Source organism: Frieseomelitta varia, unplaced genomic scaffold (assembly GCF_011392965.1).
Source record: "Frieseomelitta varia isolate USP_RPSP 00005682 unplaced genomic scaffold, Fvar_1.2 scaffold_787, whole genome shotgun sequence".
NCBI classification, from domain to species: domain Eukaryota; kingdom Metazoa; phylum Arthropoda; class Insecta; order Hymenoptera; family Apidae; genus Frieseomelitta; species Frieseomelitta varia.
The window spans coordinates 497,091-516,907 of record NW_025110575.1 but is presented as its reverse complement, the minus strand read 5'-3'; the positions used below and the strand labels follow the sequence as shown (position 1 = coordinate 516,907).

At 36.9% G+C, this 19,817-nt stretch overlaps 1 protein-coding gene across 6 annotated transcripts in view; it reads left to right on the top strand.

Moving 5' to 3' along the window:
* Positions 1–19,817, top strand: part of LOC122535915 (protein eva-1) — a 332,052-nt gene that overhangs the window by 244,033 nt on the left and 68,202 nt on the right. For all 6 annotated transcript variants that reach the window (XM_043667835.1, XM_043667831.1, XM_043667833.1 and 3 more), the window contains one exon: positions 2,861–3,004. In XM_043667835.1, the coding sequence (XP_043523770.1) occupies positions 2,861–3,004 (144 nt within the window). The remainder of the gene's footprint in view (positions 1–2,860; positions 3,005–19,817) is intronic.

Here is a 19,817-nt window from a genome sequence, read left to right as displayed (position 1 = left end):
ATTTTTATTTCGCGTAAATTACGAAGCATTCACCGAGACCAAATTTTCGACCAAAGTTTTGATAGATCACTTTAAAATGAGTCTACAGGTCTGAAGAAAATTATTAAAAAAATGCTCTAGCAAGATAGCATGTTAATAATTCTTCTAAATATCGTTCTTGAAACCGTAAAAGCCCTTGAGGAGATTAACGACCAAAAAAAGAAGATATTCGGAAGTTAGTCGCGTCATTAAATGTTTACGCGAGCGTAAACATTCATGGCCGGCCTGTTGAGGCAAGATACACGTTATAATAGCAGTTTATGAATCTCAAAGAGCAATTCCGCTTTTTCAGATAGTTTCATGACAATATCGATATCCCTCAAGAAGCTTGTTTCATCCGGACGAAATATTATTCTTTGATCCTACGTACTTTGCATGTTTAAAGGATGGACTTCCGAAAAAGCTATGCATATGCACGCCACTTGTATATGTATTCCCTCGTGCGAGAATAATTTCATTTTTGACAAAGTTATCGTTTCCTTTGAAGTCTTCGAAACTGAAATTTTTTTTAAGCTCGCCTTTATGATGCAGTTCAAATATTGACAGATTGACGAACCGTGCAGTTAAATTGATGCGCAAATATTTGTGGGTGCTGTTGATTAAAAAAAGAAAAAAAGAAAAAACGACAGAAATGTTAAAAAATAATATTGTAATTTGGAAATATGAGTAAAAATAATTTAAAAACATTGAGGATATTAATAATAATATATATATCGAGGAATAAATAATAATTACGAAAATAATACGGCTGTGAAACGTTTGATTTAATTCTGAAATTTTTAATAGGAAATAAATCAAATAAATCTGATTGCCTATAAAAGTACTGATAAGAACGTAGAAATAATTATTGAAACATTCTTCTTCCACCAATGTAACTGTACGTAACAGTCAACGTTCAATTTCTCTCCCAGACAGCTAGCCATACACGTTTCTGAAACATTTCGAGTTCCCAAACATTTGAGAAACATTCGTTCTTTCATCCTGCTCTTCCATGAAGTTTCTCGAAATGGAACATGCAGTTAAAATAAAAGCGATCCATAAAACTGCGCATTTACATTCAATAGCCGTGCGAATCGATTCGAAGTCCGCCGGAATTCGTGAGGGACTTTGCAGAGAAAGTGGAGCAGAGGTCGGGTCGCTATCAACCCCTTCGTGACGCTGCTGCCCAGACGGCATTCTCGTGAGGATAACAGTCCCCGAAAACATTGAAATGCCATTGGCCACGTATCACTCTCTGTAAAAGGTTTCCTTTATCCGATGCGCTGACTTTTCGCTCTTCGTGACCTCGTTAGCCAGCGAATTCTTCGACAAATGCTTCTCATTATCGCGGTCTTCGTTCTCCAGCCGTTCATAGTCCATCCGACATATTGAAATGAATGGCCCTTTGTTTCTGTCGTTTTCAAAAATGAATCTCTCGCGGAGATCTTTATATTCGAATATCAATATATTTTCCACAGACGTACAAGTATGAAATAAATCTGTACAGTTACAGGCTCAGGATTTGGACAGCAAAGTTTTGAGAAAAGTTCCGTAATACTTTCGAGGCATCGTCGTGTAGAAACGATATTTTGTAGAAAATTTCACGATAAAAACGATCATTTTTATCGTCGTCAGAAATTATATTATAGTGTAGCTGGAAATTCTTGCAAATTTCATTTAAAGGACAAGGGATTTTATTAAAATTTCCGAGATCAGACGGAGATTCATACGAGAAAAATAAATTTTCGTATCAAATTTAGAGTGTTCTATATAGTTGATGGGAATGCGTAAACAGTTCAGAGGCTTCTTTGTTCTTTAGCTCCGCTCCAGCACGACGATCAAGTACACGTAATAGTCGTCTCTCGAATTGTCCACTGCTCGTATTGTCACTCACGATATCGTTTCGATCTGGTTGTTTCTTGGCCACGTGATACATCGTTCTGTTCCACCATGTCGTTCGCACAAAGGAATCCACCGCGACAGCAACACGCACAAGCGGCTTCCGGTTCTGACACATTTCCAACTATCGGGTAGAGAAATTCAGTGAAATTCAGTGATTTAATTCCGTTAAAAACAGGTGGTGAAAATTTCGGAAGCGTTTATTTATTTGATATTTGACATGAAAGTCTTGTAGAGTGATCACGTATTGCGAAGATTTAGGCAGTGTTGCGTCTGGAATTTTTGTCAGAAAGTTTTTGCTCTGAATTATAAATACTTACTAACTCAAATTGTTAATAATAAATATTGGTAGATAGTAATAAATGAGCATATTGATAAACTGAGAAATTGGGTTAAATTTTCTGTTTACGTATAATTCAAAATGAGATAAAAATACAACTATCAAATTTCGACTTTTCAATTAAAAGACAACATCGACGTCATTTCTTTCACTCCTCGCTATACTTATAATTAATTGTGCTTCGCTTAATCGTCCCCAAAATCGATCCCAAATCAAAATTCCATAATAAAATAACGAAGGACGCTCTCGAAACAAAGGGAATTTAAAAGAAAGAGGGGAAAAAAAGGGAAAGGGAGCTAAATCGAGAGAAATCCGATTTGAAGTGAACAAAAAGGCAATAAAGTGGTGCTTTGTATTCATCGCGCGAGTGCGATGCCTCGGATTGATGTGGAGCGTGAGGATTATTAAGCGTAGATTGATGAAGTTGACAGTTCTATTAAACGCGGTGAAGTAGTCACAGTCGATCTTTAATCCGACATTCAATTTTCATTCGACGAACTCGATCCCCGCTTAATTTCTGGCAAGTTGAAAGGTCCGGTATCGTTCTCCCCTTCTCGTGCACGAAGCAGCAACAACGAATTGATCAATTTTGTCTGGTTACAGCTTGCATGGCGTCGTACGCGACGGAAACCGTGATGAATTTGTGCCATGGGAAACGACGGTGCTCAGTGGTGGCGAACAGTTCGACGTTCGGCGAGCCATGCAGCCCGGAGAGCAGGACGTATTTAAAAGTAGTATACACGTGTGGTAAGTCCGATCATTCTCCTACGAGCGTATTTAATTATCGTGAATGTATCATAATAAGACACTGTGTGTATTTTAAGGATAATTATCGTTCCTTTTATTCTTCCAATGTCTAGTAATTATTAATTTGGAATATAATTTCTTTCATGTTGGTCCATTCATTTTACGACTCAAGGTAATTCGAAATCAATTTACATATATAAGTTACAATCGTTGTGTTGCATTGTTAATCATTCAACTGACTAACTGCAAACAGAATAATTTCGAATAATATATCGGGGGATTATTAAGCGCAAGTGAATTTCCGAAGAATCAGATTAAGCTCAGGTACAGCGTACGCGTATATTCGCAGTATAGAAGGTTATATAAAATAATGTGAAATCGATTTATCCAAATTACAGCTGTTATTAAACGCACGTAAATTTTCGAAGAATTTTTAAGTTCATTTCCGGAAATTTCAGCACGCGTATCGCTCGGATTATTATTTGCAGAGCGGTCGATAGTCGAACGTTCTGACACTTTCATCGGGAATATTCGTGGCGAATTTGGACGATTTTTCACGGACGACAAATGGAGCGGAACATTTATTTTTCCGCGGAACGTCATGTTCTCTGTGATCTCTTATGAAACTGGCCCGCACCGGGGGCGAGGGAGGGGGAATCGTTCGTCGTTTACGTAATAAATCATCGCCTATTTTTAATGCACGAGTGAAAACAACCGAATGACAGAGGCAGCCAATTTAATTTGAACCGCGTGCAAACACGATCTCGGTCCGACCGGTCCGCCGATTCTTTTTTTTTTTTTCAAACAATTTCACAATTCGGACGCATTAACTCGCACCACTCGACACGAGAGAAAAAAAGAAATTATTCGTTCGCTTTTATTCACCGTTTTATGATCTTTCGCGAACATTTCAGGACGCATTTCAGGACGACAATCCGGTTCGATGATCGTGCAATTGTATTTTATTTGAAATTGTTCATCTCGCCGAAATCAGATATTTTAAAAAATATTTTAATATCGAGTACGAAACAAAGCACTGTTCTGCGAGAGTTGATGGGAACTTTTTTTTTTCAAATTTCCATTGGAATTATTTATCGAATCATTCTGTTTCATCGTAGTTGTTTCCAATGAGCACACAAACGGCAAAAAAATTGGGCAGTTCAACAAAGGAGTAATGCTATTTCGCATGATTCGTAATAAAAATTGGCCCAAAACTTGGTAATCGGAACGCGGTTCAATCTATCGATACCACGTTATTGCACATTTCATAAATTCGATGAATATCCGTTGAATATCTAAACTCACCCGAAAATTATTCTACGTTTACCACTAATAAATCAGTTCAAGTATCGAAGTAACATGGCGCTGAAAATTATGCAAGCTTCAGTTCCAACAATAGTCACGAATAATATCAATGTCAAGATATTGACAAATTTTTTACGAATATTTAAAAAAAAAAAAAAGAAATGAAAATCGAATCGCAGCAGGACCACATATGGCGAGAATTATCCGAATTTGCGACCTAATGAGCTAGCAACATTGGTTGATAAGTTGGAAGTGCACACCGAGTGACGTCGATTGACCCAAAAAGCTTGAGGACGATTGACGCGGGAGGGTTGGATCACGGGAAGTTCTCCTGATGGCTTTTCACTCCGGATGGCTCGTTTCTGTACTTAATGGCCAGTCAGTCTGAACGAAAGGACTTGCTTAATAGCCATTGTTTGGACCGTTGGCAAGTGAATAATGATCGGTCGTATACCATTCGAAGGTTTCGGCCGATGGTAACCTTTAATACTTGAAATTCGCCGATTTTCGAGCACGTCGAATGGAAATGCGTTCCGTTCGTTTGGAAATAGATGTTTCAACAATTTCTAGTGGCTGTGTCGGTGATCATTCGGCATTGCGTCCTTGACAAGTAAAGCTTACAGTTTTGATACACTGTAAGACAAAATCGTATGTCAATGTAATGCAACTTTATTTAGAATTTTTGTCAGCTGTCAAAAAGGAAATTACCAAGATTTGCTTAATATTTCCTTAGATTTTGGAATTTTAACACGAATTCTAAAATTCTAAAAAAAATTGATATATTTTTGTAACATTACGATAAATCGTGGTTCGGTTCCTAATGTTAACTAACATCCTGCGAATTGAGAAACAAATATAGAAAAAGTAACAGTTAAAAATCTGAGTTAAAATTACGCATCTTTCGACAAGAAACTATACTTTTATTTAGATATTTTGAAGGCAGATACAGTTCCAAAGACTCGTCATTCGAATGCACGAACGCGAGAAGAAAATTGTCAGAATTATAATGTATGTGAATATATCTGAAACTGGAGTATTTGTACGAACAGCATACGAGGAATGAAGGATTCTCAGAAACGCTTTATTGGAGATTCTTAATTTATTCTTCATTATTCAAATGAACGACTAATGTATTGTTTATTACGAAAAATATACTGCTCGTTGTTTCTCACGTTCATATTAAGTACGAAGCATTTTGTAAAGTAGGAGAGGATTAGAATAAAAGAGCAAGTTAAGTAAGCATGAGTGAGAAAATCAAGAAGGAGAAATAACAGCATCCAAAGGGACCACGTAGAATATTCCAAATAAAAAACTTTTTAAAGAATATAATCTCCGCAGTACCTTCCAGTTTTTTCATAACAATTGACACAAAAAAACGTGAATAAATTAAACGGATTCTAAACGATCCCGATAAAGATTAAAGAGGGAATAGAATTATTCCCAAGAACAACTTTTCGTCGATTAATCGCCTTGACCTAGAAAAATCTTCTTTTTTCGCCGAGCAGTCTGACTTTTAACCGTATGAAAAAAAAATTAACACTTTCAATTCTCCAAGAAACCAGAAATAATAAGAAAAAGACGTGAATAAATTAAACGGATTTTAAAGGATCCCGATAAAGATTAAAGAGGGAATAGAATTATTCCCAAGAACAACTTTTCGTCGATTAATCGCTTCGACCTAGAAAAATCTTCTTTTTTCGCCGAGCACTCTGACTCTTACCGTATAAAATAAAAGAAAATAAAAAAAAAGAGAGAACAGTACAAAAGAAAGGAGAGAAGAAACCGCTTATGAAAATCGATCCGAGGGGGGGTAATTTGCTAATCTGAATGGCGTGGCGTCTCGCGGAGCGTGGAGTTTTCGAAAACGGCCAGCTATCTAGTCGCTAATGACACTCTCGACGATACACCGAGTCAGCCCAGTGTCGCGGCCTTCTCTGTGCATTTCTGCGGAAAATTCCGGAATAATGACACTGGCGTGGCCTTTAACGAGCCACCTCGTCCGTTCAAGCCGAAGAAATCCGCACGGTCGCATCGAGCTTACCCGCGCCGCGTGTAACGAGCCGGCGGCCGCTTGTAACGTCAAGTTATTTTCATTGTGCACGCGACGCTAGGAAGAAACTGGGCTCGGTTCTCTGCTGGATCTCCACTCTCCTCCTCCTCCTCCCCTTTTTCTTCTCTAACTGGGTTGAGAACGGGCTACAGATTCAACCGCGGACACTTTTAATGGCACTCGTCGCGCAACATTGTCGCTGCGGTAACGACCGACTGCTCGCATTGTCGGCGCGAATTTACGCTGGCAACCGGCGGGGAAAGCCAGCCTTGTTATTCGACGTTTCTGTTACTTTCGTTTGACCAAGTTTCGTCTTGCCTTCGTTTCCGCGCAAACCTCGAGACACGGAGGTTCTTCTTTTTTTTGTGTTTCGTTGTAGTATAAGCGGTCATTCGGAGTTTGGAAATTTAATCATTTTAATCGATGTTTGTGATATTTTTTTTTTTTTTTTTTTTTTAGCAACAATGGACTTTGATATGAAGAGGTTGGATATGAAATTCACCTTCTTTATTTTTACCAAATTGTTCACCAAATCTAATTCATCTAACGAAACTTATTTATTTATTTTTTATTTATTATTTATTTATTTATACCAAATTGTTCACCAAATCTATTCACCTAACCGGTTATTTGTTCATCCCATCAAGGTGAGTTAAATTTTTCATTCATTTTGAATTAAGATTTACAACCATTTTTTTTGGGTAACATTTCCACATAAATTTTCATCTTTAAATTACGGAGGATTCAGTTTCATAATCCGCATTCTATCCAGTCTGCTATGCTGAAGTAGAAATTGCAAAATAGGATTACATGGATTGACACGTTACACGTACTCAGTGAAAAAATAAAAAAAAGAAAGAAAATACGATGGATAACGAATGTACGAATGTGAATATTTTCAACAATCTACTTGCATATTAATCGCAGAGCGTTATCTACGACTGAAAAAAAAAACGTCCCTTTTAGTTGATGTAACATTAATCATGTTTTACGCCTGAGAGCAATGAGTCGACATATCCGCGTGAGATCGATACATTAAGCTGTGCTTGCGGTATTCTTACTGTCAGCATTGATCAATCACACGCGAGTACATAAATGGAGTTGCGTGAAACGTTCGATAACGAATGTTTCCTTCATTTACATTTTACTTTATTCTTCGTTCTTTCGGTGTGAAAAACACTCGGGCAGAATTATTTTTAATACGTAACACTCGATACGAAGTACACTCAATATTAATATTCAAATTTCATCACTGTCGTTTCATTTAATAATGATCGATGCTCAATGAAATGCTCAAGTAAAGACATACGAATTCCAGTTACCGTCAAAGATAAAACGCAAACTGACGAGAAAGAAAGGAGAAGCATCTCGAATGGATGAGCTGAAAGTAACGTTGAAACAGTGGTCGTTGAAAATAAAGCTTCGAAGTTTCCGGTGTGTAATTACAATTCTAGTGCCACTACTTTCTGCGTTATTGTGACCGTCCACCGCAATGATAAATAACAGTACCATAAGATAGCCTTTACAGCTTTTGTTTCTAGTAGCTTTTCGAACGATTTTCCATTTCACGCGCGAAACAGAAAATCGACTGTTCACGACGGCAATCAATTCGAGTAATCGGTGGAGTGTGTTTCACGTACCCGCGGCCGAACGCTCTTTTTATTTAGTTGCGCATTCTATTTCTCCCTTGAATTTTACATCGGCTTCTACTTTTTTCGACAACAGGCCGATCTTTCACGGGATGCATTCTTTTTTTTTTTCTGAATCATAGATCACGCCTCGATTCCAGATGAAACGGAATCGCCTGTAATCGAGAGGATCGTTGAAAAATTTCCAACACAAACATTCGACGTGCGCCGAATTGTAATTTCATTTCAGTCTGACGTACGAAAGGAATTTGAGTGAGAGAATTTAGAAAAAAGAGAGATACGCGGTAGTCAAATTGAGAGGTTAAACAAGTATCTAGCAAATTCTGAACCTTTGGACTTTTGAACTTTTGGACTTTTAGACTTTGAAAATTTTTAACTTTTGGAACTGTTGAGATTCTTGTAATTTTATTATTATTGACTCGATCGCGCTCCTTCCTTTCAATCGAAAACTCGACAATTGCTTTTTTAATAATTCCCAAGGATACGTTTCAAAAGCAGAGGATTGCACTAACCACGTATCACTATCAGCCCATAGGAGCTCGTTGAGATTAAGATTAACCAGAGCGTGGTGTATAATATCCCTTTGAGTGAAAATTGAGATAAATGAAGATCAAATTGCGCATGTGTTGTGTAATATATTTGATTTCATTCGCTTTGAATATTTTCGCGCACGCGCGTGACCTTCGGCGCGGTTCAGCGTCGTAAAAATGAAATTGAAAATGAAGTGTAGGATTGTGTGTTGGGAATCGTGAGTAAAGAGCAATGAACGGAGATAAAGGGAAGAGTACGGTCGTTGGGGACACTCGTTGAATCGCGGTTGAAACGCGATGCAAATACGGGCTCGCTATTATGCAAATAATGCTCATTACATTGCTATACCATAAAATGTAACGCGTTTAATATAAATGTAAATATAGGGCACGATGCGCCGGGGTTAATTAACGAAATTCGTTGAATGGAAACGCCCTGTCGAAAGAAATGCAAATGAAACCTCGAGATCCTTAATCCTTATTGATACTGGTTTTATTTTCTCCGAGATGCGATACCTCGTGATCTCGATTTGAGGATCTAGATACATGAGATTTCTTTTTCTTGTGGTTAGAAGCATACAGCAGTTCAAATTTAGATCTCATTCGTGAATAAAAGATTTCCTAAATTCTTTTCATCAAAAGTTCCTCTTTCTTTTTGTATGTTAAATCTTGTGTTAAATCAAGTAGACTCCTTGTTTTTATAATAACAAAATAACGTAAAATTCTAACAAATTCCTCGGAAAATTGTTCTTGATATTTTTCCCTGTGATTTAAAAGCTACATCAACATTAAACAAATTTCATTTTTACTCGTTTGAAAAAAAAAAAAAGAAAGTAAAGAAACTTACGAAACTTTCAAGCTAAAAATGCTTAATTAATTTCTTCAACAAAGGAAACAGAATCGCAAACTTAAAATCGGATAATAATTTCCAAATATCTCTGACCATAATCTCGTTCCCTAAATATGGTTCTGAGACTTATGAGACCTTAGCAAATCTTTTCATCGCGAGAGAGGAAGAAGAAGGAGAATAGCGACGCGAAAAAGAGCAACACATACGCGCGCGCACACGCGAAAAGGAAGAAGGAAGAACACGGCTGGCTCGGTATTCTAATTTAACAGTGAGTCATGCCTGTATAACGCGCGGTGTAAGGGTTGGTTTTTCCACCAGCGAGCAAAATATGCGCATACGTTCAGCCGACGAAAAACCCTCCTCTCCCCCGAGAATAATAAGCGTGCATGGCACACGGGACCGCGAATATTCTTACCCGCGAGATCGAATTTCGTTCTTGTCCCTCGACAGTTTTTATCGCAAGTTTCGCTGAAGTATGGCACGCCTAATGTATCGCGTTGACTTTTCTTGCGTGGCGGTGTTGTCGCTAATTTCCTCTGTGATGCTTGCTTGAAAAATTGCCACGGTTTACCGAGATGGCCAGGGTAGGACTTTCGTTTATGAGGGTTTTATTAAGCGAGACAGATGTTGGAAGAGGTTGCTTTTGAGGTTGTTTTTTCGAGGTGTTTTATTCGCACTTGTAAATATTACCACGGTGTGTGTGTAGTGATGTTAGGTTTTATTTCCGCAATGAAAACGTGTTGGCAGAATTGCATGGTAATTAGGTTGGTTCAGTTACATTTTGTGGAAGTGTATCTGTTAATATTGGTAGCAAATAATAATTTCAGATTGTATCTTTTATATCTTTTATAGTAGTGTAGAAGAGTGGAATTAAGCTACATCGATTGTATTTACAATACTTGAGAAAATAGAATATTTCCATATTTATTCTTCGTAAAAACGTAAGTCATTAATTCACGAATTTATTTTTAAAATAGTTTCTTTTACTGCACTTGGTAAAACCACACAGGTAAAAAATATATGTATATATAAATAAAGAAAAATATATATGTAAAATAATAATATATAGCTATGAAATAATATATATTAATATTTATCGAAATTACGATTTTCACCAGCTAATTTCATCTATTCTATTTGATATAAGTGTTAGAAAAAATTACATAAAATGGTATAAAATTTGTTTGATACTCACTAGTCTTCAATCTTCTTCAAACTTTACTATATCTGTACACGCTGCGAAATCACACAGCACAATACAACGCAAAAATCTTTGAATCTTCTACTCGAATATTGGTGTTCTTCGAATTATACGAGTTTCATCAGCTCAATTCCATCAATTCCATTGTTCTGCGCATTCCACAGAAAAAAATCAGGCAACGATACAGAATTTTGTCCGAACTTTTCGCTCCGCCATTGGTATTCATCGAATCCTGGTGAGTTTCACCAGCCTGATTCCATCTGTTTCATTCGGTTTGCGCGTTTTCGGAGAATCACATCGCCGAACGATAAACGAATTTTTTCTGGACTTTTAATTCGAGCATTAGAATTCGTCAAAGTTGAACGCGCGAAACAAAGTTGCGCGCACGAGTATGTCCGATGAAATCGAACGTGATTCCTGTTTCAGCACCGTTCGAAAGCGTTGCTGCATCGATGTTCTCTTCTCCGCGTTGATGCCAACGTTAGACCATTGGCCCGGAATAATTACGAAGCGATCTCAAAGTCTAATTGGATCCGCATGAATTATCCCCGCGCATCAAAGTAATTTGCGGAGTATCGCGCGATGGTTTGACACCGTGCTCGGTCTTATTAAACAAGTGGTCATTGGTGTTTAATACCGTCCCGGGACACAGCTCTTTTTTTCAGCTCTTTTCGATGGTAATTTCAAAGCTGACAGAAATCACGTGTCTTGTGCGCGAGGCACGATTTTTAATTTGCATCGATGCTGTGTTCTCTCGTTTATCGGCGGCGTTAGTGAGAAATCGTAAGAACGAAATTACTTGATTAGAAATTTTTAATTTACAACAAGACCGTAAAATTGGTAGTTTTTTTTAAAATTAGATTTTGAGGTGAAATAATTTTTGGATAATTTTGGTTTTTCATCGAACAATGTAGATACAAGATGACAAGATGATGGATTTGTGTTGTTGATTCGTATTTCTCCCGAGTTAAAATTTTTTAATTAAAGAAGCAAATTCTTTTCTGATTACGGTGTTTGATTATAATAATAAATTAATAACAGAAAATCGGTTTTCAATTCTGAAATTTCTTTTCTCCCTTTTTTCCTTTGCGAGTATTTAAAAAGAATCAAACAATGCGAATGAAATAGTTTGATCTTTCTCTAGACAACTTCTTCCGAATTAAATAATTCGATAAACGTCCCTCCATAATTAAATACTTTACATTTGATGATTTTCTTGAATGAAAATTTGATACTTTGTAACACGAATTAGGCAGTGAATTGTACAGTAGGCTTCGTTGCGAATTTAATCGCGGACAATTCACGGGACGACGGGAAATTTATGTGACGCGTTAGACAAAGTATGAAGGAAAGTTTACTGGGGAATCAGGCACAGGGCGCATCCCTTTCCACTTCATTTGTCCTCGTTAAATTTTCTCGATGACGTGTCCCGAGAAGAAGCGCGAACGCCGGCGAAAATGGAGGAATAAGCGGAACGAGGGAAAATAAAAAGCTACAGTGGTGACACAGGGAAGAAAAATGGTTGAAATAAGACCTGTCAAGGGAGTGTCTTCAATTTCTTATGGATTATCAGATCGATGTTGTTTTTCAACTAGCTGGTCAGAAGCTTTTACTTTACGCCATCGAACAGTTTTAGCAAACTATTCGTCTCCTCGTCTGACCACAAAATAACAAATTTAGAACAGTTTCGTTTGATATTCGGTAGTTAGAAAAATTTGAGTCGGATGTACATTATTATGGGGAACTTTCGCTCAAACAAATATTTTTAAACAGATATACAATTTAACAATCGTTTCAATAGTTTAATTACTAAAGCAAAGCGTACTTTTATCTTTATCTACCAAAACTTTTATCTTTATCTGTCACATTCGTTTGATAAAGTTTCAAGCGTGAAAATGTTCAACGAGAGGAAGTTCAGCAAATGTTTCAGAGAATCTACTGGCCATTGGAGGATCGAACGATCGTCCGAGCTACGCTTGCTGAAGTAAAATTCGTCGAACGAGAAGATAAACCGTTGTAAATAACGCGAAACGAGCGCGACGTAGGAGTGGACAATGCTGCTGGTGATTTCTAGACCCTGGCGTTTCGTGGGACAGACGTTTCTGTTCTGTTATCACGGTTAGTAAACACGAGGGAATTACGGTCACTCGGTGATACCCGGCCTCGTCTTTTATTCGAAAAGCCGGAATACTTCTCGCTGGCTTCCTTCGTACTTCCGCCTCGTACGTTGCGTTCCACTTTGTTCCTCCGGCTCTCTATTTTACGCGGAGTCTTTTTAGTTCGCGTTAACGCGCCGCGACGTCCTTTTCATTTTCTACGTCGATATCGACAGTGTTATGTCCAGGGAAACAACGGAATTGACAGTTTAAAAATACGTAGATTAAAAGCACGTAATGGCACGGAAACGTTGTGTAACTATTTCATTTAAATGTGGTAGAAACAGGAAAGCGACCAATTAGAAATTTCGTAGATTTACAATTTTTTTTTTAATATATTTAAGATATAAATATATTACTAAATATATATATATATATATATATTTAATAATAATAAAATAATATATTTAAGATATAATATAGAAATTACGACAATAATCGTAATATCATAAACGAGAATATTTACAACGTGGAATGTTTGATGTATACTTTTTGCGGTATAACATCGAGACAAAGTGAATCAATAACCGGGTTTATTTGAGGCATTAACTCGTAATATACGTTTGCACTGTCGGATATCGGGGAGAAAACCAAACTCGAAGATGTAACTCCAGAAGTTTGCTGATAGCCGTGCCTCGGTACTTTTATATCAAGTTATTGCATAACGTTCATCGTCTCTCGGGTTGATCTGAGGCAAAATAAATATCGCGCATCAAATGGAAAAGAGGACATTAAACTTACTCTTGTTGACTCTTTGCCGTATATCATGAATTTTATGAACCTTCCACACGTACATTGATACGTAGCTTTTGTCAAAATGTTGCATCACAATAGGTTGAAATATACTGATCGACGCGTTTAATTAAAGCAAAATAGCGTACTGTGAATGAAGTTTATTTGATTTTAACCATTCTAAAAGTTAACTGACAATCTGGGTTTCGCGAATTTCGTGGAGTTACTACTCGCAGCAGCGTTCGTTGACTTCGACTACTGCGTTTGATCGCGCGCCAATGCAAACATCCTTTGTATCCGGATCCTTCCAATAAAAGTGTAAAATTATACGTCACGCGACAGTTGAGTGGCAATTAAGAAACGAGGAATTGATTGAATTCTTCTGAAAAGTTGTAAGAATTAAAATGAGTTCGTCAGTGAACGTATTTCAATATTTTTCGTCGATTCGAAATTGAATATTTATTCCCAATATTTCTTGTCCTTTTTCATTTTTTCTTTTTTTCTTTTTTTTAAAAAGTCGTTGTTTTTATTTCATTTGTCTTTCCGGAGAAAGATCGAACGCGTGCCGAAAAAAAGACCGATTTCCCTCGAAATATTTAGCAGAATCTTTAAAGTAAATATCTGGAATGACGTATTCTTCGGCCAAGAAAGCTGTTTGAAAGCTTCTCAAAGGATCTCATGTCCCGATTCCGAAATTGCTTCTTGGCACGGAATAAACGTTAGAATATCCGTTTTATTCTCCTCGTTCTCGTTTTTTCCTCCCCTCGCGCAGATAAATTTATCCCGTATTCATATTGGTATTTCCTTTCGAGCTTATTTCGAATTCAAGTCTTTCTCTCTCTCTCTCTCTCTCTCTCTCTCTCTCTCTCCGTCTTTCATATTTTACCCGCGACAACCGCACAGATTCACGTTTAAGTCGATCGTTCGATGAAAAGGACTACGTAAATAGGTACTTTTCAGATAAATAACATTATAGTCATTGAGCAAGACTCGAGTCCTTTAAAGTTAAAATACAATGACGTGTCGATAGCGTTTAGCTTGTTTTCAAAATCTTAAACAATATTCTTTTAAATTCCGATTGATTGGTTGGAATCGTATGTTTCGTTTAATCAACTCGTTGATGTTTTCAAAATTTTCATTGTTATTCGCAATGTTGTATATCGTAAGATGTCTTAAATGTAGGAATCATTGTAGAAACATGTAGAAATTATCATATTATATTATAAATTATATTATGATAAATATTTTTTCGAGAAATTCAACACTAATTAACACGTCTCAATGAAAATAACGACGTACGAGTTTGGAATAATGACAACCGAAGGAGAAACTAAAATCGATGGACACATTTTTTTCAAAAAGATAAACTTGCATTTTTATTTAAATACCTACGATCGCTATCAATGTTCGCAAAAATCACTGCGAGAAACGGAAGATTCCTTCCTCGTAAAGGTTTTTATTTTTCGTGGAATGAAGATGATTTTTCAGAGGATAGTGACTAGTGGTATCCGAATCGAGAAGGCGGCAAATTCAATTGTCCGAGACAAGTGGACGTTGGCATGCTTTTTCCCGATTTCCATTTTAAAGAGTGAATTACGCAGCACATGGCCGCCTCATGAAACATTGATGAACTAATTTCCTTCGGGGATTGACCGTGCGTCCTGATTTTCAATCTTTGCTCGCGGCCTCTCGAAAGTTTGATTTCTTCACTTTTCTTTTCTTTTTTTTTTTTTTCCATCGGATAAGGTTATCTCCCGCGGCGCGGCGCCGAGTTAGCCAGAGACAAGAAAGTAAACCGACGATCCGAAATTAGGTCGAATGAATTATTTCGTCCGCCGGCTACTTGCCACTGTTCCTCGCGAAAAGGTCAACGTTCCGTTCGGAAAGATGCCAATTAACCAGTGTGATATTCCCGGTGGGACGGCTGAAGATTAGCGCTGCTTCGAAGGAAAATTCAGGGAAATAACCGAGAAATACTCTTCAATTTTAAATGGCGATTAATTAACTTAATCTGAAGTTTTGGCACTTTTCAACTGTCAACTGTCTTTTCATATTACGGGGATTTGTATTGATCAATCTAAAATAAATTAATTATAATACTTCATATATATATATATATTTTTTTTTCTTTTAACTAGAAGTCCCGATGAAAATTAAATTTGAAAAATAATATTCTCGTAGCTTTTCTATTAATGGAATCGAGAAGTATCTTCGATACACGATACGTGAAATAGTCTGACAAACTTTCGCGTTCTTGCTCCGTTTCGAAGATTCCTCTGATCCTCAGTTCTCGTACCTTTGAACTTTTACTCCCAGAAACTTTGATTTTTCCTCCAAAACTTCTCTATCTAATACTTTTTTTTTTCGATTTCCCTGTCTGCATTGACAGATGCAGCGATTTCAAGAAAACACTCACTGTTTATCATATCGCTTAGATATAAACTTATTTCAGACTTAATCGTACGAGAAGATAATTATTTTATAATATATTTCCATCACAAGTCACATTCTACTAGTTACATGTTTCGCGAAAAAAAAGTGGCCATCCTAATTTTCGTGTGTTGACGAAAATCAGGTCGCTGTATCGGAGTAATACGATTATTAATCATTGCCATTGTGGTGTAGCCCGCGCTAATTACAGGTATTGTCCTATGGCGTAAGCTAGTTTACAAGGATCAGAAGTGTTTGTTTGTTAATTGTAGTACAGATAGTGACCCAGTTTCGTTTACAATAAAATCCATCGAGACTTGTCGCAACGACTACCTATAATTTGACAATTTAAACGACTGTCGTATCGATCTTGACATATCTTTAAAATCATATTTAATTAATTCCCATTGTGTCTCTTTCTACTTAATTAACTCTCGTAACGTCAGACTCCCATTGTCTCTTAATGATTATTAGAAATATTACAAAAGTCACGAAATTTACAAAATTTATGAAACTTGATGTATAAATTCACGTTGAATGTAGACCCTATCGATCTCTATCCGTTTAACTTCAATTCTCCCTTGAAAACTTCGCTTTAATAATGTTCAAAATTTTCGAGAAGATAATAATCAATGTACTTAATATTTCGCTGTAAAATAAAATAGACGGCACGAAGCTGACCCACTCAACGAACAGACACAATAAAATCCTTCGAAATGAGAAATCGATTATCTCGCCTTGTTGCGCCAAGAGGAGGCAACTCGTCGCCGTCTCAATTAACCGCGGAGACGTTGCAGATGCAACATTCTTGCAAATCGAACACACTCGACGCGGCTGCGAAATTCCAGAAAGCGTCGCCCCTCTAATTGATGCACCATGACGTGGAACAAAGGTATTAATTTAACAACGTCTCGTGAACCCGCGTGTCGCGCTAAGAGCCGTCAAAGTTATATTTGCACGTAGGAATTCGCTATTTACGCGTACGATATTGCATAGCTTCGGGAAGTACGCGCACATACTTCCGAGTTTCGTTTGTCAAAGCCGGTCCCCAACGCCGGCAAACAAACCTAAATGGCAATTTAGCTCGAGTTCCTTTGTTAGCCCGTTTAAGCTTCGTGTATTGTTGTGTCGCGTGTACATTTAATATCCGCGTTCGATGTTGCGCGAACCAGGCTGTGGGGGAGAAGAGTAATGTCACTCAACTACCGATTCTCCAATCGAACGTGACCTAAGATTCCAATGAGAACGTTTTAGAACGCTTGATATGATTCTAAATTTGATGAATTTTTAGTGCGATGGTGTCTTTACGTGAATTTTTTGAAGCGAGCGACCAAAGATTTGAAACGAACTTCCTCGTTATTATGAGAACGGATCACTCATTTTGTCCCAAGTTTGTTAATTAAATTTATCCCAGTGAAGTTTAGTTTGTTAGTCAAATTTGTTTTAACGATATTCAGGTCTTGAGTTGAGAGAAGAGGAAGTTAAAAGGAACAACTTCATTCCTATAACACGCGGCTCTTCAGTTAAAATACTAAAATGTATAAAGACTCATTTTCCAACGTTCTTGATATTCTTTACAGAGATATTGAACACACGAGGACCCATTTTGTAAATCCACGCGTGACGTTTTATTTACAGGAGCAAGTTTCGTGAAATAATTTGAGCGGATCTTTTTCAATTTTTCAAAGCAGATTTTGTTCGCAATTTCGCGTGTATAAAAATAGACAACATGCAACTCTCTTTCGATTCTCTTTTCCCAGAACGTTCTTTAAGAGAACAATTACGATTGTTCAGTCGTATTAACATCGGCACGTGGTTTATACGACGTAACGAAACAAGTAACAATAACGTCGAATAGCCCGAGGCGCTTTTAAACAGTTCGCCCCACGGCATGAAGTACACACTGAAATATACCCAATGTTGCAACACAAGAGAAACTGGTATTTCCTCGGCGGCTACCCGAATAGTTCGTCTGCTTACCCGACGTCTGATTTCAAATTGTGCGGTGTGTTTCTTGTTCCAGCCTCTCGTATGTATCCTCTCGTAGCTCATCGTAGCTCAACGAAACGCTAATTTTCAAGTTTTCTTCGACACGATTCCCATTTTCCTCGAGAATTGTAAATTATTGATGTTTCTATGCAAATTCGTATTTTTGCGAGTTTAAACAATCAGGTGGATTCTCGAAAGTGAAACATTTTAAGTTGAAACATTTTTTTATATCTTTGCTTCATTTTTCTCTTGTATCAGCTTTAAGTTCAATAGTTTCATAGTTTAGTTGTTAACGGTACTACGAAAGAATACCTGCACGAAAAATTAAGCTCACATATTTGGTTTCTTCGATTTTCAACAATTCGTAAATTATTCTTGAAGAATAGCTTTCACTTGTGTTTCTCATCTTCACGTGTAAGTTGTACTTTTTTGCACCCAGTTTTGTTATTCAGTTCATTATTTCGACGTTTAAAATATGAAATGGAGACTTGCTAGTCTAAAATATGTAGATATCTAATTTTATTAAATTTCATTGAAGTTCGTCGAAATGAGCAAAAAACAAAATTTTGTTAAGTTAAAAATATGTGGCCGAAAAAATTAAATCATCGGAATAATAAGATCGGTGTACAGTCGGTCCCATGGAAATTAAACGCAAAGATAATTCCAATCGAGAGAGTCCAATATTGTTTCCAAATGAAATTTATAAATAATCCGAACAAACACATCAGACGTAAAATTCTCCGAATTTTTCCGCGTTGAATAAACGCGGCAACATTCGTTGGCAAAGTTAACGACGAATAAAATCCACAAATTATATCTAATCGAGTGTGTAATCTGAAAATATGTTTCACGCGAAATGAAAAAAATATGTTGAAATACTTAATGATCGATTGATACTCCTTTATATGATTTTATCGCACGGTTAGCTACGAATTACGTAGCTTTGAGATTCCGATTTACGAAACGAGTAAATTTTCGTTGGAAAGCCAGCTTGTTCGACGTACAGATTCGTTACAGTTTTCATAGCACAACTGGGGAAAAAGTGACTCTACGTAGAAAAATAAAACACAAAAACATGGAATAAAATTTCTTCGCGTGACGCTTTAGTTTTCAAGAAAATCGACTTTGAATATTTTTAAATATACTTGAATTAAGCAAAGTCGAAAGTGGAGGGAATAATCAACTAATGATTATTCGTTATGCGCGAAAATAAATTAAAAATCATTTGCAAAAAAAATTATCAAGTGCACCTGTACCAGAAAGTAATTTATGACAAAAGCATTTAACATCTCCTTCGTTGAATACGAAATTTTAAAAAATTTCTGAAATATATTCGATGGAATTTCACAAAATTTCATTCTATGTTTTTCACTATTTTTATCCTTGCACGTGCTAGTTGTCTACTTTTTTGAAAACGAGGTTTTAACTTACACTCAAAAAAAAAATAAAAAAAAAATAAAAAAAAATGAAATTCTGAAATGTAAGATTTTGATGAAATTTTTTCTCTACTCTTATTTTTTATTTACTTTTGTCTACAACGGAGTTAAATTCGAGTACAGGTTGAGAAGCTCGATTTTCTCGAACTAGCACCGTGAAAACTAGCACACCCCCCCCGTATGTATCGTCGTAAAATTTTTGGCACTTCGCATGACAAATCGTCCGCGTTTTCTGAACGGAACGGAACCGGATTCCAGCAATCGCGCGACTAACAGCGGAACGTTTGGTTCGCGGCCGAACGATCCAGGTCACGTGGAATAATTTTAGAACGAATCGAGGAGGGCACGATCGAATTTTAAGGAGATCGACGAACTGTTTGAGATGCGCGTAAACTATTCGAACTGGCTCGCGCCGTTTCTGGATTATTCATCCATAGTGCCGATCAAACGTTTCGTTTTTTCCTTTTTTTTTTTTTTTTTTTAAA